Genomic DNA, 25,742 nt, shown 5'->3' on the forward strand with positions numbered 1-25,742 from the left:
CTTGGCCTGGGGGCTGTCAGAGAAAGGCTTGCAGTCTTCTTTCTCAGTGAAGTTTTCAACTTGCCTTCTTGTGTGTGCTCTTAGACTCCTCGGGCACCTTGTCAAGGTTGCATCTGGTCATAGCTAGTTCTTCTTTCTCTTATCATTGCACTGGTGCTTGTTATCTGGCTTGATTAGATACAGTGGCATTCTTTACCATTTTTTCTACCCACAGCCTTGTTAAAATTCCTTATGTAAGTGCAAGCATCTGGGCGCAGGCTAGCTAAAAGTTCTTATTCACGCTAATCCTATATTTTAGTTATAAAATCACAAAACCCATACATAATATTCAAATATGTAGTAGGTTAGTAACTTATACCACAAAAATCTCTTCCTTCTGTACCGACTGAACGTGAGCCAGCAGTGGCCCAGGTGGCCAAGAAGGCCAATGGCATCTTGGCTTGGATCAGAAACGGCGTGACCAGCAGGTCCAGGGAGGTTATTCTTCTGTACTCGGCACTGGTGAGACTGCTCCTCCAATCCTGTGTTCAGTTCTGGGCCCCTCACCACAAGAAGGATGTTGAGGCTCTGGAGAGAGTCCAGAGAAGAGCAACGAAGCTGGTGAGGGGGCTGGAGAACAGGCCTTATGAGGAGCGGCTGAGAGAGCTGGGGGTGTTCAGCCTGGAGAAGAGGAGGCTGAGGGGAGACCTCATTGCTCTCTCCAACTACCTGAAAGGAGGTTGTGGAGAGGAGGGAGTTGGGCTCTTCTCCCAAGTGACAGGGGACAGGACGAGAGGGAATGGCCTCAAGCTCTGCCAGGGGAGATTTAGGCTGGACATTAGGAAAAAATTTTTCACAGAAAGGGTCATTGGGCACTGGCAGAGGCACTGGTTGAGTCACCTTCCCTGGAGGTGTTTAAGGGATGGGTGGACGAGGTGCTGAGGGCCATGGTTTAGTATTTGATAGGAACGGTTGGACTCGATGATCTTGGGGGTCTCTTCCAACCCGGTGAGTCTATGATTCTATAACACGGGAGAGAGTCCCCTACCCCTCACCCCCCAGCTGTCAGTCAGCGGTGCCGGAAGGGGCGGGGCGGGCTGTGCGCAGGCGCGGGGCCTGGCGCGGGGCGCACTGGGGGCGATGGGCAAGAGCCGCGCGAGGCGGTTCCGCGGCGCCGCCGCCTTCGGCCCCGCCGGGCCCGGGCTCCGCGGGGCGGGGGGCGGCCCCGGGCTCGAGCCGCGCGAGCCGCCCGCCGAGCTGCTGGGCCAGGTGAGCGGGGCCGGGGGCTTCGGTTTAAGTTAAAGCTGCTTCAGACCTCCTCCCGCGCGTGGGACTTCAGCGGCAGAAGTAAAAATGTTTTCCCTCAAGTAAATAAATCCCCTTTGTTCGCTTCACCTTACAGTTCGCGGTGAGAATTAGTTGATGAGTTTTGCTGCAGCTGGTTTGTGTGTTTCTGGAGCGAGTCCAGAGAAGAGCAACGAAGCTGGGGAAGGGGCTGGAGAACAGGCCTTATGAGGAGCGGCTGAGAGAGCTGGGGGTGTTTAGCCTGGAGAAGAGGAGGCTGAGGGGAGACCTCATTGCTCTCTCCAACTACCTGAAAGGAGGTTGTGGAGAAGAGGGAGTTGGGCTCTTCTCCCAAGTGACAGGGGACAGGACGAGAGGGAATGGCCTCAAGCTCCGCCAGGGGAGATTTAGGCTGGACATTAGGAAAAAATTTTTCATGGAAAGGGTCATTGGGCACTGGAACAGGCTGCCCAGGGAGGGGGTTGAGTCACCATCCCTGGAGGGGTTTAAGGCACAGGTGGACGAGGGGCTGAGGGACATGGTTTAGTGTTTGATAGGAATGGTTGGACTCGATGATCCGGTGGGTCTCTTCCAACCTGGTTATTCTATGATTCTGTGATTCTATGATTATCTCGTCATATAAATCTGTCTTGTATTAAGACAATATGCAGTCTCCAGACAAGGATAAATAACCTGAAAGAATACAGGCTCTCTTAGAGTTGCAAGAATTTATTGATGTGCTGAGTTGTCGTGTAAGGGGTAGCTGTTCTAGGTCAAGAGAGAACCTGTCTTACAGCTGTGAGAATTTATTGATGTGCTTAGTTGACTTGTGAGATGTAGCTGTCTTGGGTCAGGAGATAACCTGAAGGAAGTCTTCAGGCATAGCTGGATAACTTAAAAAAATAAATATTCTTTGAGGACTTAGACGATTCTTCTTCTAAAACTAGTATATGTACCCACTGCTTTTGTAAGCTGTTATGCCTTTTTTGGAAGGGTATCCGATTCAGCGCTGAATTGTAAAATAAAATATTATTGCCTTTGCTTCAAAGACTTTGTCCTTTTCAAAGTTTTACCAGTGAATAAGTGTTTCTCATATCATTGATCAAATAATTATTCTTCTGGACTGACCTATTTAGTCTTTAAGAAAAAAAAATCAAAAAGAGAGCACAAAAATATCTAACTGCACGGGTGAGGATGAACTGGGACCTCTCCGTTTCAGTGAAACAGGCTCTAACGAACCACTCTTTTCCACTTGGCTCTCCAGCAAATGTTTGTTTTCAATAAACTCCATGACTTTCCAGGATGGCATTTCTGCTGTTTTATTATTGTTATGGTTTGCAATACTCATGTACACCTCTGTTAGAGGCAAGTCAGTGCTGTCCTGTAGATGTAGAAAACGCTTACGCCTTGTCTTTAAGCAGATGGGTTTACTCTAAAGGCTGTCATGTTTTCATATTCTTCGATTCTTCACTTTTTGTTTGTTGTGACATGTATTCTGTCTGTTATACTTCCTTGATTGTATTTTGCCCCGACTTTTGTTTATTTTTTTTAAATATGGCAATCAGAAGCAGATATGCGCTTTCTCCAGTGCCAGCTAGTGTCACATCTCTGTCTGACCTATCGCTCCCCTGCGAACCACCCAGAGTAGTATCTATTGAGTCATATTGTTAACAGTGATGATCCAAGCAAAGATGTATAAACTTCAACGGAATTTAAAAGCTCTTGGTTCCGTTCAGGAGCAGTAAACCAGGAGCTACAGTGCTGGGCCTGCAACTCAAAAGGCAGATCAGTCTCTTTGCTCAAAACCTTCCAGCTGCCTTTTCCTTCTCCCTAATCTGCCCTGTTTGTGTCTCCCCAGCTGCAGCATCCCAGTGCTGAAGTGAGAGAGTTTGCCTGTGCCAGTATTTCCAAGCTGCTGCAACAGGAGCATGTGATCCCAGCCTTTCTGCAGAGGGACATTGTCCGTTGTTTGGGACCTTTGCTGATGGATCACAGCTTAGCTGTTCGGGAGACGGCTGCAGGTGCTCTCCGGTAAGCAATTGTTAGTACTCAGTTAGAAGAGGGTGCTCCTGGCCTTCTAAAGAAGGCAGTGGATGTTTGCTTTTAAAAGCCATGAACTTCTGAATGCCAGCCTCTCTTGCTTCAACTGCTTTTTGAGTAAGTGTGTCTGCATCAGACAGAGTTTCTAGAGGGGCTTTTCCTACTCCAGTAGGCTGCCAGGAAACTAATGTCAAGAGCAGCCTTTAAGTTTGTTAGTACTGTTTTATTTGCTCCCAGTGGAATGTGCTGTTTTCCATCCTTACATTAAAAGAAACACATCACCTCCTATTCCCCTGTAGTGTGAAGAAATATAGAGAAGTAGAATGCTGTTAGCATGGTATTTTGTTTCTGAATAACACAGTAGGAGCGGTGGGCTGGTTAGAGAAGGCACGTGGCTGGCTTTTTGAGAAATTTGAAAGTGTTGAGCAGCATGATTTTGAGTTGATATTCTGCAATCATGCCTACAGCTTGCTTTATTTGTAGAAAAATGTAATGCTAATACTTGCTAATGTTCATGTTGTGTTTTACAGTAAGTAATACCTGGCAAAAGTCATGTTTTAGTGCAGATAAGTTTTCTAGTTAGGCTAGACAAGTTAAGTGAAAATATTTTTTTTCTTAATAATGCCAAAGTTATTCTTTTATGTTAGGAAGGTAGAAGACTAAAGTTACTGATTAAGAAGATTGATTTTAAAACAAAAGTACCATAACCTTTAGAGAAGAGTACTGAATATGTATTTTTCTAAAACATTCCTGAAAAGTACTGTGTCTGATCCAGAATATTTTTTTTCCCAGAAATCTGAGTGCTTGTGGAGGATTTGAAGTCTGTGATGACATGGTGACAAAAGACATCATGACACCTCTTGTTGCACTTCTGAAAGAGGTCTGTTTATTCTGATTCTAAGACTAATGTAGCCATTGAATTATCCCATTTTCAAAGATAGTTCACTTTTTGTAGCTATTATCAAGATAGGATATTTGAAGGATCTTCTAAAAGAATGTTTCAGCAGGTTTAATAGTACGAAAATTATACCATAGATTTCAAACCACATACTTCTGCTTCCTGACCTGCTAACATGGTGAGGTTTTGCTCCTTAGGATTATTTCTGCATAAATGGTCTGGAGGTTTGGGATCTGGAATGTCAGTCAAGACAAGTCTATTCTTTCAGCCAAGATCCAGATCTGACATTTATGTTGCAAAAGGATTCTAGAGAGTTTTTTTGGTGAATAACTGTGTCTAGGTGAAAGCTTGGATTTACAGTTGGGGAGTTACTGCTATTGTAGAGTATTCTGTACTGAATACCTGTTCTTTGTTTGGTCCAGGTGTTGCAGTGCAGTTTGGAAATTGCATTGAACTCTGTCACCTGCTGTCTTTGTATGATCAGCCTTGAGCAATACCATCATTTTCTGGATGTTTCTTCCCCATTTTAAAACATGGGTAATAGTCTTAATGTAAAGTAACAGCAAGATATTAGCTCAATTAATCTTTGTGATTAGAAAGAACTGTTGAAAATTGCGTACAGACTGTGTTAGCAAGAAGCAGCTTTTCAGGTTCTAAAATCGCTAAGTATTTCTTTATTAAAAAATGCTTCTGAAGACTGTTGAGTGTAAAACAAGTACTGTAAGGGTCTTTTCTACAAGAGAGAAAAAATATCAATGATTTAATTCCATTGTGGCCGAGTTTTCATAAGAGAACAGGAAACTAGTCAGGTTTCCTGGTAGCAAACACTTCATGAGAGATCTTTTCATTCGCTCTGCTGCTAATGTTTTAAGTTTTTGCTTTTCTCTTGGCTTGTTTTTTCCTAACCCTGGTTCTCTTGTTTGGTTGTAGTGTAGCACGGGACTAGATGCTAACCAGCTCTCTCCAAAGAGATGCGGAGAGATGAACAAAAATTATATTGAAGACATAGCCAATGAGGCTGTTAATTTGCTGTGGAATGTATGGTAAGTACTGTGTAAACACTGGGCTTTTGAAAGAGCTGAATTAAATTGTTCCTGAAGAAGAGCATGGTGATTGAGATGGGAAAGAAATGACTGTCCTTGCCTGGGAGTATGTATTCAGTTGTTGATTCTCATTTCTGATTGTGTTGCTCGTACATGTGTTTTGAACTGCTTCCTCCCTCTGCAGGTCCCGGAAGTTACTATTAACTGTTTGGACAAACTGCCCCTTAGTGACTGAGGCATTGATACAAATCTAGTTAATTATGTGAGGAATGTGGATTGTTCGATTAGTCGTTTACATTGGAAGCACCCGGTGAAGGAAGAGCAATGGCAACAGATTTAATATAGAAATGGCTATAAGTATTCAAGGGATACAAACTTGTTCCAAAAATTCTTGAATTTTGTGTTATCTTCTTTTTGTAACAGTTCGATGTCATTATACGCTTTGGTCCATACAGAATTTGGGTTTGTGCTGTGCAGTGTTTGAGTGTTGCTGCTCCTACAGCTGTCTGGATTGAGCCCTTGCTTGTAAATTGGGTTTTTTTTAAAGGTGTGAATCTAGAGCAGTAGAGCAACTGCTTGCTCAGCACCTTACACTGAATACGTGACCCTTTGTAACTCAACCATGTTTTAATTTTTTTCTTTATTGCTTTTGTAGACATAAGTGGTTTGGAGCAGGAAATGAAATCATTGTGTGCTATAAATCACTATAAAATTGTGCTATAGATTCTGTAATTTGAACTTTGTGGCAATGCCCATGAACTGCTGACTGCATTGCTGACTTTGGTACTGATAAAATTGGGGTTGGCATTGATGCTGAGACAAAATATTATCCAAAGTAAATTTTTGAAGACCTTTATGGCTAGTTAGGACCCAAGCTTTGTTAGCTTGAATTTGTCTTGTATCAATATATTAGTTTAAAAAGGAGAATAGCTGCAAAATCTTGAAGAAACACAAGTTCCACTGTTAGATAATTAATAGACTAAAGTAAATTAAAAAACATTTAGAAGTGATTTAGCCTGCGCTTTTGAATTTTAAGAGCAGTCATTTTTTAGAGTAGGTGAATATTGATGTGAGAGGCAGCAGCCCAGGCTGTTGTTGTTGGGGTTTGTGGATGAAGTCTTCCATGGCTGCAGAAAGCCCTGGGCTGGCTTGTGGCCTGCAGCTGTGAGCTGCCTTTCACACTCTGGCTGGTTCTGGCTGCAGAAAGCTGTACTTGGGCTCCCAAATAAACTCTGTATACTGTGCGTGAAGAGGCAGATAGCAGAAGCCAGCTTTCCTCAAAGATGTCCTGGGTATTGCAGACTCTTTTTCTCTGTTTATTTACATAGCGTTAATCACAACCTTGATAATGACATATAGCTCTTTGACTAATGTGTAATTATTAGATAGGCTTTTAAAATGTATCAGTGAGTACATGTTACTTGAAATGCTGTTGCAGTAATTTTTTTCCTGGGAAAAGTGTTTTATTGATTTTTTTTTTTCTTGTATTAGTGAATGCAACAATACCGCAGTCTACATATTCAATAAAGAAGGATGTCTGGATGCTGTGTTACATTACTTAAAGAAATTTTCCACAAATGTGGATCTGGCTATTTCAGTAGGTAAGTGGTAAAAAAAGAAGATAGAGATTTAAAGATACTTCTTTTTTCTTTAATATAGGAATATAATCCTGATGCCACAACCTAATGCACCTGCCTTAACATTACTTAAACTTTACAATGAAGACCTTGAATTCCTTTCTGAACAGCACATCATTGAGAAGTTGACATCTGTTGTGTTTCAGTCCAAAGGAGCATGTAACTGGTGGTTACGTGGAGGAAAAATTTTGTGGGAAAGCAAGCTCTGGACAGAGGCTGTTTTCTCCATTTCATTTTCTGGTTTTTATAGTGAAGTGTTTATTTGTAGTGCAGAGGACAAGGTCCATCTAAAAAAACCCACAACTTCTATGACTTTCTTTTTGGTTTTATCAGTAGTATCGTTATTACAGTATTACAATGTTCTTGCAGATGTATGTGCTCACAAGGCTTTTTGGTGTTGTCCCTAGTCAGTATACAAGGGAGAAACTGAATTTTGAGTAGCTGACATTAATACAGCTAGTTCCATGTCTGATGTGGTACTCTCCTTGCCTGTTCTATGTATGGGTTTGCCATAGAATGTCTTTTCATCTGGAACACAGCTTGTGAAGGACAGTGTCATATCAGTACAACATGATGCTGCAGGAAATATTTTTTCTTGTGTCTATGTTTCATTACTCGAGCTTTCAGGAAGATAATGCTTTCTCATTAGGGGAGTGAAAGCTGCTATTGGGTTTGTTAATTATCTCTGTTGTTGTTTGCTGCAGCAAACTGCTTGCAGGCAGTGACAGAAGATAATCCAGATCTTCTTTCTTCATTTAATACTTCTGCACAACAAGTGTTGGAAACTGTCATGTTGTGTCCAGAGAGCACAACGAAGCATATCCTTCTGAGGACACTGATTGCAGGTACAACGCTCGAGGGTGTTTGTTGCTTTGTGATCGGGAGGAGGCAGGTAAAAGGGTGTGAAGGACAGAAGGCTTGGTTTTCTCTGCCGTAGCCTGGACAGTTGCTTGTCAAAGCCTGTATAAATGACTATGAGGTTATTCCTGCCTTTTGGATTGTCTTTTGGAATGACCAGATATTTGCAACTAATTTTAATACTCTGTTAAATGCTTGATTCTGAATTCAGTACCTGTGATAACGCTTTTCAACTGTTCATTTGATTTTCAATGATGAAATGAATCGATAATAAGTAGTACAGGAATAATCTTGTTCTTAATAGGTGTAGATTTTTAACTCAGATTCTCTACCTTGCATTCTTCTGTCTACTTCAAATGTGCAGCCATCTTGATTTTTGATACTAGATTGTAATGAATTGGTTTTGAGAATCCTTAGAAACTGGTTATTTAATGTGGATTGGTTATCACAAATGAAAAACATCACCAAGGTCACTCCACACAATTGCTCTTTGTATACTTACATGCTGAGGTTTACTTGAGCTTAAGATGTGCACATAACATAGTTACCACAGATGAGTATATGAAATGCTAAACAGGAAAAAATACAAATCTGTAAAGACAAGACTTGAATGTTCATACTGAAATATAAGCAGTGAGTAATTTAAGTAGCAGAGGCTGTGTCCTTGCAAAATGTATGGCTGTTACAGAGCTAGGCATTGAACATTTTAATAATTTTTATATTTCAACTGTCTCATGTTTAGGCACTATCTGGAATATCAAGAATACCATTCCACCAGGCAGCCTGGGAAGTATGGTTAATGCAATCCTGAAGATTTTTTCAGAATCATTAGCAATAGATGCTGGCGAAATGATTATTCGTATGAATGAAGCTGAAAAAAACAGATTAAAACTTACTGCAGAGCCAGAAATGGATAAAAACATGAGTGATGTTATAGACAACTGTGTTGTGAATGAAGATGATGATATGGAAGAAATGCCAAGAGGAAAAGTCAGGAAAGAAAATGACATTTCAGATCTGCTTCCAGTAAGTGGGGCTGGCTGGCTCTCGAACAGCTCAGTTTTGCTGAGCAGCTGACCAGTCTTGACTTGGCATTAGCCAGAGTAAACTACCTATGAATGTTACTAATCCCAACTCGCAAATAGTGTTACTAATCCTAACTCCCAAATAGCTTGACTATTTTAGCTAAAACTTCAAGCGTGAGCATGGGGAATTTCAGCACAACTTGTCCAAATGCGTTCAAGTTGCAGAGCACAACAGGAAAGCGCATTTCCATTTTTTGCCTCTAGTGGAAAGCATAGGCTTAGCTGACTCTTCTCCCTGTAGCTCACGCAGCAAGTTTGGATTTCTGCATAAGGCGAGTGAGTATTTTAATGGTTGTAACCATTCAGTTGTGAGTGGAGATGCCTCAGAGGTTAACAGGTGCATCCACTATTGTGTACATGAGAAGCATAAGAAAAATACGTGTTTCTGTTAGGGCCGTAGCAAACATTCGGTAATCTTTTCTATTACAGCTTTAGTGCAGCTGGTGTTTATTAAAAGTAGAATTTGTTCTGAAATGTGCAACAGAAAGATGATAAGTAATGCCTCTGGGTTTTGTGGGAATCTTTAAAGTTTTGTTGTAGGATGAGAAGAGTAAATGGCTGGATTGTGTTTTTAACTGACAGTTTGGGTACTTTAAATTGCACTGAAATACTGTTTCCCAAATTTAAATTGAGTTCACATTTTTATTTTTTTAGTCTGATAAGTGGGAACTGGAAGAAGTGACAGCTTTACTGATGGCTCAGCAGACTGCTCTGGAAATCATTGTTAATATGTGCTGCACCGAAGGTTTGTAGGAATCTCTTTCATTGCAAGTGTTGTGGTGCATTTGTTTATGGAATAGGTCGGATTTAGTTTGCTGTTTGGTGACCTTGGCTTTTAAGGGTGAATGCACATAGACTTCTTGTCCCTGATACCCTCCTCTAGAGGGCAGATTGGGTTGTAATTTCTGTTGCTAATTTAAGTGGGTTTTTTTCTCTTAAGTAATTGTTGCTGCTTACATTTTTTTTTTGCATGATACTACGTGTGCCAGCACTTAAGAACAAACAAAAAAACACTTGTGCCAGAGAGATTTTTCCTAAAAAAGTATCAAAGCAAGTTCTTTGTTGAGTTAGAGGGTGTTCTGATACAATATGGGCGTGAATCTTATTGCACAACAGGGGTATCTGCTGGATTTAGGCAGATAATTCTTGTAGTTTTGATTAAGTTTTGATACTACAAGCTTTGCAAAAGAAAGAGGGACAGATTTTGTGTGCAGCTCTGTCAACAATGCAGATTTAGGCTGTTCAGAGTTCTGACTTCATGAGCTTTTTTGAAGGAGCAGGAAAGGCTGTTTTTCCAGGGGGAGTATGAAATAGATACTCTCTATCTGCTGTGAACTCTGATATGTGATTTTGATCTTCAGGAAAACAAATAAGTGATTCTCAAGTTCTGTTCAAAAAAACCAAAGAACAACCAAACAAAATAACCCTCCCCAAAACCCCTCCTGAACCTGAACACTTTAATTGCTGCTGCAGTTTGTAAGCCTGATGCAGAAGTAATTGTGTGTAGGAGATGACTTTCTGAGCAAATCTATCAGGTTCTAATAAAATCCACAGTAATACCCAGATATTCCCAATGGTGACTTTTATTCTGTTACAGCGCAAGGAAATTCTGTGCCTAGTAGATGAAGCTCCTTTCATAACTACATTTCTCATCTAATGAGCTTTAATTCATAAGCTCTCCCCTTTAATTGGGAAATCTCTTGTGGATAGGCTGCATATTCTGCCATTCACTCAGTGTAATGTAAGGTCGATTGTGTTGTGTTTCACTGCAGTGCTTTACCCATTCATGGGCAGACAGAAACATGGTCTGTAGAAATTAAGAGGAATCCAGAAGCAGCTATTAATTAAATTTTCAAGTTATTTGAGGACTAAAATAGCTTTAGCCATTATGCTGAGTTCATAGAAACACTTGGCTTGCCACTGGACTCTTGAGAAATAACCAGGCTTGCAAGTGTCGTATTTTACTGAACACTGGCTGGTGTTTGGAAGAAGCAGGGTGTTCTCTTAACGTGGACATGGGAGGAATGCAGGAGACTCCAGCTTTGCTGTCCAGTCCGTAGTTCATAGGTTACCAGTGCCAGTTAGGATGGGATTGCCATTGGAAAGGCTGCTGTATTTCCAAGAACATTACAAGAAACCTGATGTTAGTTATGTGCTAATGTTCTAAATTCTAGCTCCTGCTCTGCCCTGGTCACTCACTGTGAATGTACAACAACTGTTGTCATTGCTGTTGCTGAATTGCATGGTTGGCTGGTATCATTAGCATTTAATTTTCAAAGGAGGTTGTTGTTTTCTTTGCTTCGTAAAGATGCAGATGGAATTTTTTTAGAAGAGGCAAGAGACTTAACTTGACAGAGGATGTCTGCTTTGTTTTCATGCTTGTTGCTGCTGTGGGTTCGTAAAGCATAGAAGACAACCATTTTCTCATGCAAAGGCTATTAACACAAGCATAATATGGCTGTAGAATTAATCAGATGTTACCGTGGGCAAAAGAAGATGCTCCCGTGATCAAATCGCCACAGCCTGAGGAGTTACTTTACATAGGATAAACAGTAGTCATCCCCTTCAAATAAATTCTTAAGCTGCTGTGCAGTGCAGGTGAAATGCATTCATTTAGACCTTTCTTGCTTTATTTTACGTGAATGAATTTACCCTTTGTCAGAGAAAAAGTACATGGCTGTTACCATAGTTACTATAGTACCTAGGTCTTGCATGAATCTGTGTTTGCAGGCAAAATTACTTGGGGGTGAAAGTGTGTTTTTTTCATCACAGTAGTTAAATATCCTGCTCTACATGTGCAGACAGAGCTTTTGCGTGTCAGTGAGGAGGATCAGTCTAACCTGTAGACTTAGGACTTGGGTAAACACCAGTGTCGCACCAGTTAAAATATAACCAGGTTTAAAACAACTTTAGATAAATCAGTGTAAACCTTGTGGACATAGTTGTATCAATTTAAATATGAATTATGGACTTGGCTTGTGCATGTCAGGCCAAGTCCACCTTAAGCCATGGACAGATTATTCATTTGACAGGAGCAGTGCCCTTTGGTAATACTGCCTCAGCCCCTTTCATCACATCTGCCCTTACACATCTGCGAGTAGAGTAAACCGTGCAAGTATAAACCTAGTTCAGGTTTGTAACTATAAACCTAGTTTAATTTAATTAAAATATTTTGCCTGAAGTGGCTAACAGGGATGATCTGGCTTGTTGTGGCTTGTTTTTCTGTCATCATTTTCTTTCAACTCGCTTTGCTGTGGAGACCCTAACATCTTCATCCAGCCCAGTCTGTGCCCAGGCAGAGGACATCTGTCTGTGGCTTCAGTGTTACCAGAGAAAACAGTTGCCTTAAACTGACTGCACTTATTTACTAAGTTAAACTGCTGTATTTGCAGGCACGAATCTACCTTGGAAAGTAAAATGGCACAATCTAAGTTAAAATCTTAGTAAGCGCTTTATGAAATGTTTCTTCTGTACTTTGTTGTCTCTATGTGAAGCACAGTTTATGTCAGAGAATGAAGTACCTGTGTATGAAGAACCTCTCGTAAGAATACTTGTTGCTTGAGTGAATCTAAAAACCTAATTTTTAAAAATAAAACAATTTAAATACAACTAGCATAATATTTAGAACCGTGGCTTGATGGCACTTGGTTTGTGTGGACTTCATTAGAGCCCAGGAGCTTAGACTCCTAAACCAAGAGGTGGAGCCAAGTATAATTGAGAAGCAGGATGCCTGTTGCCTGAGCGTTGCTACAAATCTGTCTTCTGTTCTCAGATCCTTCTGATGATGAATGGGAAGAACTCTCCAGCAGTGATGAAAGCGACTTGTTTATGGAAAACTCATACAGTGAGGGGGGTGGGCTGCTAATGTCACCCCTGTGCCTCTCTGATGAGGTTAACTCAGCATTTCTGAATAACCTCATTCCAAAGAAGGTATTGTCTTTTATTTCCTACGCATGTTTGTCTTTCCCTTGTGCCTGATTTTGTCCCAGGTTAGGCAAACAAATTATCCCAGTCTATCCAGAGAAAAGGAATATTTTTTAAAATCTGTTTAGCTTCACTTTTTTTGGCCTAGAACTGGAGCCATCATCACATGAGCTGATGTCTTGATCTGAATAATTTGTTCACGTAAGTGGGAATAAAGGTTCATGTGTTTCAGAAGTGCATTGGGTTTTTTTGGTTATTTTGTTGTTGTTTGGTTGGTTTGGTTTAGTGTTTTTTTTTAATTTGGCTTTTCCAAAAGTACAAAGATTGTTATTCTTTCTTTTGGATGTGAAAAAGATACTTGCAAAAAGAAATGAAACTTTGAGTAAAACCATGACTGCCAGATTCCCATATTAGCTAAGTGAGGTAGAAGTAACACGTGAATGGCAACAGTCAGCGCTGAAATAGTGCAGGTTCCTCTTTTCCTTGTCTTATGCATAATGTCTGAGGTACACTATTTGACACTGATAAGAATTCAGATGTTCATGTTTCAGAGTTGTTTTACTCATTGTTATTCGGGGTTGTAAAGGTCAAGTTTGTAATCTGAATCAGTTATTATGTTAGTTCAGCAGCTTTGTAGAATTCTGACCCAAGATGCCAAGGTGCAAGGTGAAAATAATCAAGGCTTTTGGTACTTAAAAACAAGCAGCATAAGTTTTGTGGCAAGGTCTTTTAGACATGCAGCTCTCTGAAAATTCTCTAGCAGAATCTGTAAGAAGAAAGATCTATATAAGAAAGAATAGCAGAGACCTGGAAGATCACTTTTTGTTCAGTGCAGTTGGATACTTAAAATTTACTGTGCTAAGCCCAGTGTATAATTGCACCATTTGAGTTATTGAGGAAGATTCTGGCATTTTTAGCAGGTGAGATGCTTCTATTTAGAAAGCTTTGAAATATGTGGTTTGAAATATCTGTTTGATGTTAAGCTAAAATTCCCTCCAAACACACTAAAAAAAAAAAAAAACTTTATTGCTAAAACTTTTTTTTTCCCCTCCTCAGATTCTTGAAAAAACTGCTTTTCCGAACAGTGTTGCTCTGGACATCTGTACACAGAATCCATCTTGGAAACCGTTAATTAAAAAGTAGGAATTTCATTGTCTCTCTTGCTCTTTTTTCATGTCATTTCATGTCATATTCAGTCATTTTAGAACTCTTCAAAGGATGCTCCGTCTTTGGGTTTCATTTAAGATCTGGATGGTGGCAGATCTGGTAATGTGGTTTTGAATAAAGAGATACAAATGTTTGTGTAAACTGCACACCTGATTGCAGCCTTATTTAATTCAAGATTATGCTCTGTATTTCAACATCTCTTTTCAAAGAAATCTCCTAAGTGGATTTTTTTGTTTGTTTGTTTCAGACTGAATGCAGTGCAGTGTAGAGCTTTAACCTGTCTTCATAGCATTTTGTTAGTGTCAGACATGGATTCTCTTGGAGGAGCTTCAGCACTTCAGTCCCTTGCACAGCATCTCTCGCAGCTGGTCTTTTCAAAGACAGGTAAGATCTTTAGTAAAGAAGGCTTAGCTGGTCATATAGATACAAGGTGGCCATATACATTGTTAAATTTAAATGCCATTTTATTACTAATTTTATCCCTTTGGACTTTCAAAATAAGGATACTGAATGTTTGAAATGTGGTGACAAAACAATGTATCCTGATTAGATGTATTTATCCACATCGCATCTTGAGCAATTGTGCTCCTGATGTGAGAATATGCTTTACATCTGTGTGCACACATAGAAAGTCACTAGGTTAGCGGATGACTTCTACCACTGTGAGACCAGAACTGTTTGCATCATCTTATATGTGGTAATAGCAGTTTTTCATCAATCAGACAAGCCATGAAGAAGATGGGACATTTTCTTTTTAAATGTGCTGTCTAGCCTAAATAAACCTATGAAAAAAAGGGTATCTAGCACTGCGTTTTGTGTCACTTTTTCTAGGAATCTTAGGAAATCATGGCAAAGGCGGTTGTTGCAAAAATCACCAGAATGTACATGCCTATTACAGTAGGAAAGAGAGCAGCCGCCTTGTCTCCTGGGCATGTTTTCATGCATACAATTGCATAGCTTTATTGAAAATATATTTGTAATAAGAAAATATGCAAAGTTTTTACGACTGAATATTAAAGCTTAACTTCCTGTTATTGTGATTGTTCAGTCTCATTTTTTTAAAACACTAGAATACATCCCCTGTGCTTCCTCCAAGGCACTTTATTTCGTAGAGATACTGTGATGTTTTCCACTTGCATATGTGAGTATCAGTATTATTGGATGGTCTAGTGTACATATGCTGCAGTTAGCATTTCCAGCTGCCTCCTGCAGTCTTAAACATCAGATCAGCATAGTTCCAATAGCACTGTTGGACTGTTTATGCTGTGGTCTCTGTATTACTGACACTACAGAAGCTGAAACAAGTTTTAAAAAAGGTTAAAAAAAAAAAGGGGGGGGGCGGGAGATAATGGTTCCAAGCTGATGATCTCGTTCCCTGATGAGCTGCTTCTTTCAGACTATTCTGATAATGTTTTTTGTTTTAAGGTCAGTGATGGTGGCTTTTCAAAAATTAAGAGATATTCTTAGAGGCTGGAAATGCCTGCCAAGTCTCAAAATTGTTGGAAAATATTTTTCTGAAGAGAGATCTGCTGAAGTCTAGCATATGCGTGGCTTCATCATTTCTTGTCTCTTAGAAGCTCAAGAAACTCAATTTTCTTCCCTTCCTTCAGGCGTCTTCGTTTGTAGCCCCAAATGCCATGTTGTTGTAGTTGTTACTTGCTCTAGTGTGTAGCATGACACTGCATTAATGCTTGAAAATGCATCTGCCTGCAAAACACACTTTTTTCTCAGTGTCATTAAAAGCATGTGATTGGTCTGTGGGAACATTGTTACTGAGAGCGTAGTGCTCGAAAAATGCAGAAAATGAAACTAAATATGGAAATGTGTGCATAAAAGTTCACATAAAATATTTGTCTCCTGCTTGAATAGCAGGAGTTGTAAGATTTCAGAGTCTGTGTGTTACGCTTTACAATAGTAAAAAATTTCTTAGATTAAACTGGAGAAGTGGCAAGCTAAAGACAGAGGGTGCTAATAACGTGCTGTAACAGCCCATGTCCATTTTTGTAAACATACTATTTTTTTTTTAGTAATTAAATGCAATATAATGGAAACTGGCAGATAGAGTTGATAACGTACCAGTGTGTGGTTGGAAGGAATTCTGTGGTTTACAGGGTGAAAGGGAGGCATAAAGATCTAGTTGTTAACGTGGGAAAGGAGGAGATACACATGAAATAATTGAAAGCTTCTGTATCTTGAGTAGTCTAGGAAATAAGAACACCTTAGAGGAAAATGAAAAGCTTCAAGAAATGCAGAACATGTATTGAAGATGACTGCTGGTATTGATGAATTGGTAGTTAAACAAGAATAATTGTATTTGGACGATACATCTCTGAAAGATTATTAAACCACCAGCAAACGTGCTCTTTAAATTGGAAAGAATCCGGTGTTTTTTTGACTAAAGAGCCTGCCTAGAAGACAGAAGAAAGTACACACTCAGGTTTTCTAGTTTTCTCAGTTCCTGTATTACAGCCTCAATGTAATACCAGTTTCCAAGCCCCTGTTCTGATAGCAGTGGTTTCACAGAATCACAGAATAACCAGGTTGGAAGAGACCCACCGGATCACCGAGTCCAACCGTTCCTACCAAACACTAAACCATATCCCTCAGCACCTCGTCCACCCGTGCCTTAAACACCTCCAGGGAAGGTGACTCAACCACCTCCCTGGGCAGCCTGTTCCAGTGCCCAATGACCCTTTCTGTAAAGAATTTTTTCCTAACGTCTAGCCTAAACCTCCCCTGTCGGAGCTTGAGGCCATTCCCTCTTGTCCTGTCCCCTGTCACTTGGGAGTAGAGGCCAGCACCCTCCTCGTTTGTACCGTGCTTTAGGTCACACAAGTTTCTTAACCCGGGGGGTGCCTGAAAATGAGAAGCAACTGTGGTCTAACCTCCAGAAACAGTTAATACTGAATTCTAACCAATCACTATGGTTACAGCCTACAGAGACAAGTCGCTGAAAATCTGGCTTTTCCTCTTTGTGGCAGTACCTGGAGGAACAGTAGAGGGACTAAGGAATTTGTATTTCTTTGCTTCTAGTATCCTTCACCTTCCTGCTTAACTTTTGGTTCTGGGTTCAATTCTTTGACAGAATTCCCTACAGACGCAGAATTCCTGGAAGCCGTAACCAGTGCTTTGAGGGCTCTCCTGCAAACAATGGCATCGAAAAACATCTCCCAGGTAAAAGCTTTCAAACTGAAATGCTCTGGTAGGTTCAAATTGATGTGAGATTGTGCTGGAAAGTTTTTCAAACAAAACCATTTAAATGAAGTGCTGAGTTTCAGCAGTTGTGAATGCTGAAAGAACAGATTTAAATGCATTCACTCTATATTTTTATGGATTTTACAGGAGCACTTTATTATATATTTATTATATATTTCCTCATTAGCATGTAAACAGATTAAAGGTATTTCAAAACCAAAATAACAATAAGCCACAGGTTGTATCTTTCTTTAGGAGATGGATATAATGGCAAGTATTTAGTTAATCAGCACCTAGAAATGCAGATTCTTTATTTCCTGATGTCGTCTGTTTGAAGCTTGTTGTCCTGGAATCTTGGTTGGACATGAGTTAGTGAACTTAATACAGAAATGAAGCATGATAGTTTGATATACAAGACATAATACTAGATGGTCTGCTGGACCTTTCTGGCTTTAAACTGAAAAAAAATTTATTTCTGGAAGTTGTAATGAATTGGAAGTAACTATTGTGCTAGGTAAATTTGTGAAAATCCCTTTGTGCTCAGAACTTTTTCCTTCCATTTCATTAGAGCCTTGGTTATGTTCTGAAAGAAACATCCTAAGAGGTTGAAAGGGAGAGCTTAACTGTTCTCTTGCTGATTATATTTTCAGATTCATATAATTTGCATAGTACAGGACTCTTTGACTCTTTTTCTCTGTTTTAAATATGCCTGTGTTCTGTAAAAGGAAATGATCTAAATGTCATATTTGAAAATTTCCATGAAAATGTAAACATGTTTGTTTGCCTTCTTCCTTCTTCCCCTGGGTAAACAGTGTATGACTCCTGAGCAGCTATTGGCCTTATGTGAAGCTGGTATTCAGAGCCGCAATGTCAGTGTTAGGGTGAACATGGTGAGCATCCTTGGAATTTCTGGCAGCGTCCTCGCAAAAGGACAAGATACAGCTGAAACATTAAAGGTGAAAATAGCAAACTTTGTCTTGCAAGCCTAGAACAGTATTTGATACTTTCAATTTTCTTAAGCATTACTGGAAAAATCTTTTTTTTTTTTTTCCCCTTCTTATTTCAGATGATTGGAAAATGTCTTCTTGAGGTTGCTATGAAAGAATCCTCTCTTGTGGTAGCAGGCGAAGCCTTGGATGCACTTTTTGATGTATTTGCAGATGGTAAAGAAGCAGAAAAGGCAGCGGTACAGATCAGGTTGCTTCCAGCACTGAAAGAATTTCAGCCGGTGTTCAAAATGAGGGTAGGCATCAAATGCAGCCAGCTCAGGGTCTCAACACACAGTGTGGGTTACAGCCTAGAGATCTGGGCTACTAGAAGAGATAATTAAGCAGGAATGTATGGCTTTATAAGATAACCAAAATAAAAAGGAAACCAGTAATTGAATTCATGATATTTCACTTTAGAGGAAAGCAAATACACTTACCTTGCAGTTTATGGAACCATCAAGGTAACAGTGCAGCATCTGCATTGCAACATTTGCATTACACCATCAGCATTATTGTTATCCAAATCACTATATTCTTCTCAAACCCATATTAAAAAAAATCCTGCAGATGTCTCTGGAGGAGAACAGCTATGTTGATGGCAGAGAAATCCCTTCTTAAATTACATTGATATCTTCTGGTTTTAACTTGCCATAGTTACAGGTGTGCATTTTTGTTCTGTTGTTGGTTAATTAAAATAGGTCGTGGGTTCTGTATTTTCAAACACCACGAGGCCGAACTTCTAAACTATAACGTCTTAAATAGAGAACGATCCTCATTGTATTATTTCTTGAGTCGGGTGGAGCCTGAAGAGTGACTTGCATGGTCTTAAAGCTAAGCACTGTACACACAAAATTCGCACTTGACAGTGCTGCAGTTGTTTGGTTAGTCAGATACGCAAGGTCATTCATATAAAAAGCTACAGAAGTAAGTGTATGTTTCAGATTTATGAGTGAGATAGCATGCTGATAGTAGTCTAGTTTTAGGCAGAGGTGTATTATAGTAGATTGACTAGCAGAACTAACTGCTGGCTATGCATATGCACACCTGAACATGCCAGAGTTCTCAAAGGGCGTGGGTTGCATGCCTCAATAGGAGACAGATATACAGTTGCTATGAACTTTAGGTGATTTAATAGGAGAAACTTCTCCATTAGTAAAGTATGTATTTTTGGTTTTACAGATACGAAAAGAAGGCAAAGGACAATGTAGTACAGATCAACTGTGTGTTCTTGACAATGTGAAGATGAATTTGAGAAGATTCATTGCATATCAGGAGACAGTAGGGAAAACCCCAACTTGAAACAGCGAGGAACTTGAAATTAAGGTTTCCCTTATTGAATAATGCTTTCCAAAAATATAACAGTTTTGAACTTCTGAAATTTACTGAGAAGAGCGATTTTGCTTTCATGTTAATACTGTGGGTTTTTTATGTTCAGTATTTTTATACTTCTGGGTGGGTGCAATATGAAAGTCACATCAGCATAAAAAAAACATAGCATACTTTGAGATGAATTGTTAGCGCTGATAAGAGTGTGCTCTTACACTCCTGAGGTCTGTTCACAGCTCCACTGTCCTCATTTAGAAATCCTCGTATATCCTGGTGGAAAAACGTAATTGCATGAAAAAGTAATTTGCAGAATATTGGTTATGTGCCAGATTGAGAAAAATTTTTAAAGCTCAAGATATTTTTCAGGAAATCAAGCAGGGGCAGAATGTTCATATTTGCTCTTACTTATTTCTAGGATTGCACAGGCACTTATGACAAGCTTTCCCAGAGAAGCGTGTGACAAGTGTGTAGATTACTGTCAGCACTTGGATCTTTTACTTCATGAGTTTTATCAAAGAGAAAACTGTTTGAGATACATTTAGGATAAATTCAGCACAATAGTTTTTTGCTGTGGAAATCACTTGTAGAGGACTCTATGCATACATGCAGCTCCTTGGTTTTACTTTATTTTGATTGGTATTCTGGAAATCAAGTCTCCTGATGTACTTTTTTCCTTGTAATTCTACATCAGGATGAATTTGAATTCAGGGAAGTAGTAAACCTAGAAAAAAGTACTTTTTTAATATGGAAGTGTTATCTAAAGTAACTTTATAATTGCTTGAAATATCTTTTTCAAATATTTGTGGTAGAAAATTTTAAGCTGTAAACTACAGAAACTGTTTTCAAAAAATGTTACTGATTCATGAAGATTGTAGATGAATTTCCATATAACAAAAGCTTTGGTTTTGTTTCTGTGCATGAGATTCTCATACACGTATTTTTAAGGGGGAAAAAAAACCAAACCCCACAACCAAACACAAAAGCATTTTTTTTTATCCTGTTTTGAAATGGGACTTTCCCCCCGCCTTTCTCTTAACACACAGCCTTAACACAAGCACCTTGTTTCTGACAAAATGTTGCCTGTGGTGTTAAGCAGGGAAGTGCAAAGACCAAATTTGCTTGGTTTGTTAGATTTCAGTCTCTTGGATTGGAAAGCAGGCTCAGGAACTGACTGGATGACTTGCAAGTGTCTGACTTTTTATGAAATCCTGATGTATGGTATTTTGTCAAATGCAAGAAAAAGTGAAAAATGAGTTTAAGCAGCTGTGCTGCCTGAAGTCCCGTTATTGCTATTACTATACCAGAGCTGGTTGAGATGTGTGATGTGATGCAATGCCTGCTAACGAAAATGAGTGCGAGTGTGGGATCAGGATCAGGAAGGCCCAAGGGCCATTGAGCCTCGCCTGGAGAAGTCCAGGAGAAGTGCTGAGGAACACAGAGTGGCTGAACGGTTATCTTGGGGTTTGGCAGGGGCAAGACAGCAAAGAGGGCTGGTGTGTAACAGCTGAGGAGAGAGTAGCTGGGTGGATTATGGCATAAAACTGCACAGTGTGTGGATTTTAAGCCCAGCATTAGTTACACTTGCTGAGGGTAGTATAATATTGGCTTGATAAAAGGTATTAATATTTGTTTGGAACACTCTCACGCACAAAGTTCTGCTCTCAGTGAATTGCAGGAAGATCTAAGTTGTAAAGGACTGCTGGAGATCTCTTAGTCTAGTCCCCTGCTTAAAGCTAGACTTCGGAGTCAGATAAGTTGTGCTGGGCCTTGAGCATCTCCAAATCCCACAGTCCTGGGTGGCCTTTTCCAGTGCTTATCTGCCCTTGCTGTGAAAGCTTTTTTTTTTTCTTTTCCCCTTGTACTGGATAGGACTTCCCCTGCTGCAAAATGTGCCCATTGTCCTTTGACTGCACACCACCAAGGAGAGACTGGCTGCATCTCCTCTTATAAGCCTCTTCTTGCCAAAGCTGATCTTTAGTAATTCCCTCAAGTGCCTGAGAAGTGTTTCATATTCAAGTATGAATCTGAAAGTTGCAGATAAATATATAGAAGATGGGGCATCCACTAGAAAACCTGTTTTTCGTAATATAATCTATCAAACTTTGTTTTTTCCTTCAAGTGAAAAGACAAAGACTGTCATTTAGCTCTTAAACTCTTCCAGCAGTAGGACTGCGTGGATTATTTTTTTTGCTATGTGCTAATCAGTTAATTGTCTAAAAACCAGAGAAGTGTTGTGTCATAATAAGATAGGTGATAGTACAGACCATATAGCTTACGGCAGTATATGATTTTTAGTGCTTAGAATATTTGCTTCTGTATTCTGGTACACATGCCGTTTCTAGCTAATAGCTAAAGGAGAAATGAGGAACTGCAAGAGCATCTTGGTTTCTTGTGAGTTTCTGCTAAAACCCTAACATATAAAAACTGGACCAATCCCTTCGCCTTTGTTTTTCTGAGGAGCCTAGAGCACTTTTGTGGCCTGTTCGGTGAGAGTGTGAGACACTGACCAGCTGGTGGCTCCGTCTCCAGCTCAGCAGATATGTTTGGGTTAGTGGAGAGGTAAGATGTAGCTCATGGAAGGTGTTCTTGTTCTGTTAACCTCATTGCTAACATCAACGACACTTTCATCTCTGATTTCCTGAAGCCTCACGTTGTAAGATCTGTGGCAAAGTCAGTGCCTTATCAGTGGCCGGTAGCAAATTGAACCCTCATCTTCCTTTGGGGTTTCTGTGATATTGTAGTTACCTAATAATGATTAGCCAGCTGCATATTTTGATGTCCTTATTTGTGTTTTTCTGAACGTGAAAAATCTTACTCTATCACCTGCCTAGCTCCCAGTTCAGTGTAACTTGCTCTTGGTGTTCACTGAAGGGCTTGTGACTGAATGAGAGATCATTTTGTTCATTAATTTAGAGATCACCTTCTGTTTGTAAGGACAAGACAGAAAAGAATATGAAAAGCATGGAACACTTTTGTCTATGGAAGACAAGGCACGTTATCAGTGACTTAAAGAAATGTGGGAAGTGAGCCCTAGAACTAGACAGTTTTAAAAAAGTACAGAAGAGCTAAGCTGTAGGATTTGAGCTATAAAAGTTCTTCTAACACAGGGAAAATTAAGGCAGCAGCAGATGTAATGATGTGGTGCAAATTATATGTTTTTGGGGCTCTTTTGGCACTGGTTTATTTAAATAGGTTTTAGGGTAAGCTTGAGATAAAGACAGGGTCCTTGACGGCCTGTGAAGGCAAAGCCGAATCTTGAAACTTTGAGGGTGACAGGAATTGGACTGATCTAGACAGTGTGCGCTGTAAGTAAATGGGTGCTAAGTAGCTGTAAGTGATTATCAGTTCAGATAAGACTGGTATCGAAACAGGTATCTAAAACTGAATTTGTTTGCTTATCCTGGTCCCTAAGGCATCATCTGTACTTCAATTGAAAAATGCAGTCCTTTGAAAATATGGATTGCAGTTTTATTTGTCTCCCTGTCTGACACCTAGCACAACAGAATCTGGCTCTGAGTTGAGATTTTTATACCAAAATACATACTGAATTTAAGTGGGTCTGTGATATTGAGTAAAGAGTGTCAGGAGGGCTGTGCGCTCCCCACCCTGGTCAGAAGCAGTAGGACGCTTTTGCTGCTGCTTTGGTCTCTCTGCAGCCTGCAAAATGTTGAATCCCCAACTGTGTAGATAAGGAGTTATTGTGATGTGGTTTTATTTTTACTCTCTATGAAAAGAAACCAGTGGCAAGATTAAAATAAGCATTTGTCGTGAAGTGCTTTTCATACGTCATGCCTTGACATTCAGAAGATGGCTGTGCACCACGTTATAGTCCATAGTTTAACTCTTTAGGGTTTGTGGTATGTGTTGAAGGTATTTTTTTGCACAGTGTGTTTTTGGTTTGTTTTTCTCTTACTTTGAGGAACAAGAATAATTTTTAACCAGTACTGCTTGGCGTGATTTTACATTTGTGTTTTGAGAGAAAATATTAAAAAAATCTGAGCACAGAAAAATTAACAGAATGGGAACTGTCGGAGAACAAATTAATTTAAAATCTATTTGTAATTTAAGTATAATCATTGAAAAGACTGTCTTGTGGAGTATTAACAAAAAAACAACCATCCAAAAGGGCGCAGGAACTTAAGTTCTCTTTCCTTAGTAAGTAATTTTTAGTGAAAGCATTGCCAGAGGATTGCATAGAAATGTCTAGCCTTACATTTACTGTTGCAAATTTGAATTTAGGCATTTGTGGTGGTAATTGAGAACAGTGTCATTGTTCCTTTCTGGTACAGAAGAATTGAGCAAACAATCTAAATATAGTTTGTGCTGGACACACTGTTAAGATATGTAGCATTAAGGTAATCGGCAAAAACTGAAGACTTTGACAGTCACAGCAAATTAAGGAGCTTTGAAGTTTTTCCACAAGGGCTGAAACAGGCTTTTCTGTGTGAAGAAGTGTTTCTTTGTGTGGTGGGGTATTTCTCTTCTAATTTCCAAATAAATTCAAGCCGTTAACTTTTGTACCTTCTGGGAAAAGCAGCATGCATTTAAATCCAGTCACTCTAATTTAATTTTGTTTCTGTGTTATTTTCATAAGTTCCTTTTTCTCTGTGAGAGGCATTTTGTCAAACATAATTCAGTGATTACATAAAAACATAGTTTGAGACTTCCACAAAAAGGATATGGTAAGACGCCTTATTTTTTTTTAATTTATTTTTTTTTAATCTAAGTGTCAGAAACTCCTTGCATGACCGTTATATTGAAGGCTTAAATCAAACTGCTTGTGAACCGAAAAGAGAAAACATCGTAATGACCTGTGTGCTGTTAGAACAGTCGTGGCTGCTACTTGTCCTCAGCACCACAGAGGGTCCCAGTGCACGCCCAGGGTTGTGAGGTGCTCACGTAAATACCTATGCCACTTTTAAAGATGGATTGGCATTTTGGTATGCCTTCTCCTGGTTTGGTTTCTTTTTTGACAAAAATCCTGGTGTGGATTCTTTGTTTCTTTTCTCCTCTGACATGATTTTTTTTTTTTTTTTAACTTTTAAGGAAAATTGCATTGGCCTCTTCCCTCCTCCCCGCCCCCTGATGGAGAGTGAGAGGCACTTCCAGAATTTACCTGAAGAATGGCTGATTTGGCTAGAAAATGCATGAAGTTTCTAAATAACCTTTTCTGGAAATTTCTATTTTTAGTAAGTAAAAGAGTGAAAGTTCAAAGTCACGGTGAAAAAAATCACTGCGGGGGATTTTTCCACCCCCTTTCTTGAATAGTACTTTTTATAATACCCTGTAGGTGTGCTCCCTAATCTGAAGCCTTTGTGGTACTACACCCATGTTGTATCCTGGCTTTATTTGCTTGGGACTAAGGTTGCTACTTAGGAATCTTGTAAATTAATAAACTTCAGCCATACAACAAAACTTGTTAATTTGTTTACGTTTTGTGCTGTGAGTGTAGAACAAATCATTGGGGTTTGCAGTCTTAGGTTTGTTAAAAAAACGAAAAGGTATTTTTTCTGTTAATGTTAAGGATAGTATGAAATCCTTTATTAGACTTAGGCCCTGTGTTCTCTATTGTCTTTAAAAACAAAAGTTTGTTAATTGAAACCTTTATTTTATTTTTGCATCTTTGATGTAAGAGGAACATCTTCTTGTCGTTTTCTAGTTACTGTGATGGTTGTACGACGGGTACCAGTGTAGGAGAGGGGGGAACGTATGAAAAGGGGGTGACAGCGTGCGAGAGGGGATAACACTGTATGAGAAGGAGTGACAGCGTACGAGGGGTACTGGTGTACAAGAAGGGGATAACCCTGTACGAGAAGGGGTGACAGCGTACGGGAGGGGATAAAGCTGTATGAGAAGGGGTGACAGTGTACAAGGGGTGACGGCGTACAAGAGGAGATACCAGTGTAAGAGAGGGAGGAGATGGCGTATGAGAGGGGATAACCCTGCACGAGAAGGGGTTATGAGTGTACAAGGGCTGCCGCTGTAGGAGAGTGGGTAACGGTCTAGGAGAAGGCGGTGACGGTGTACAAGAGGGGGTACCAGTGTATGAGAAGGGGGTGATAGCGTACGAGAGGGGGATAACGGTGTATGAGAAGGGGTGATAGTTGTATGACGGGTACCAGTGTAGGAGAGGGGGTAACGGTGTATGAAAATGGGGTGACAGTGTACGAGAGGAGCTAACAGTGTAAGAGGAGTGACAGTATACAAGGGGTACTGGTGTACACGAAGGAGATAACCCTGTACAAGAAGGGGTGACGGTGTACGAGGGGTGACGGTGTAGGAGAGGGGTTACTGGTGTATGAGAGGGAGGAGATGGC

General features: G+C 39.9%; 1 protein-coding gene across 2 annotated transcripts; it reads left to right on the forward strand.

Annotated features, from left to right (window-relative positions):
* Positions 1-1,167: 1,167 nt before the first annotated feature.
* HEATR3 (HEAT repeat containing 3) lies at positions 1,168-24,840 on the forward strand. Of its 2 annotated transcripts, XM_069868645.1 has the most exons (16): positions 1,168-1,248; positions 3,122-3,294; positions 4,096-4,183; positions 5,132-5,244; positions 6,736-6,845; positions 7,586-7,726; positions 8,482-8,765; positions 9,479-9,569; positions 12,597-12,754; positions 13,805-13,887; positions 14,163-14,299; positions 17,001-17,089; positions 17,923-18,066; positions 18,177-18,353; positions 19,279-19,422; positions 24,472-24,840. In XM_069868645.1, the coding sequence occupies exons 2-15, from the start codon at positions 3,248-3,250 to the stop codon at positions 19,396-19,398; spliced, it is 1,782 nt and encodes a 593-aa protein (XP_069724746.1). In that variant the 5' UTR covers positions 1,168-1,248; positions 3,122-3,247; the 3' UTR covers positions 19,399-19,422; positions 24,472-24,840. The 2 variants fall into 2 exon arrangements, with proteins under 2 accessions (XP_069724746.1, XP_069724745.1); XM_069868644.1 differs by lacking the exon at positions 24,472-24,840 and having other exon boundaries at positions 19,279-19,477.
* The last annotated feature ends 902 nt before the right edge of the window (positions 24,841-25,742 follow it).

Source organism: Phaenicophaeus curvirostris, chromosome 14 (assembly GCF_032191515.1).
Source record: "Phaenicophaeus curvirostris isolate KB17595 chromosome 14, BPBGC_Pcur_1.0, whole genome shotgun sequence".
NCBI classification, from domain to species: Eukaryota; Metazoa; Chordata; class Aves; order Cuculiformes; family Cuculidae; genus Phaenicophaeus; species Phaenicophaeus curvirostris.

What these genes read in the sequence shown, in the direction of transcription:
- HEATR3 (XM_069868645.1), top strand. Translation starts at nt 3,248, where the DNA reads ATGGATCACAGCTTAGCTGTTCGGGAGACGGCTGCAGGTGCTCTCCG. An exon ending in GGATCTGGCTATTTCAGTAG is followed by an intron (nt 6,846 to 7,585) that starts GTAAGTGGTAAA and finishes TGTTTGCTGCAG; the next exon opens with CAAACTGCTTGCAGGCAGTG. An exon ending in TCTGAGGACACTGATTGCAG is followed by an intron (nt 7,727 to 8,481) that starts GTACAACGCTCG and finishes TCTCATGTTTAG; the next exon opens with GCACTATCTGGAATATCAAG.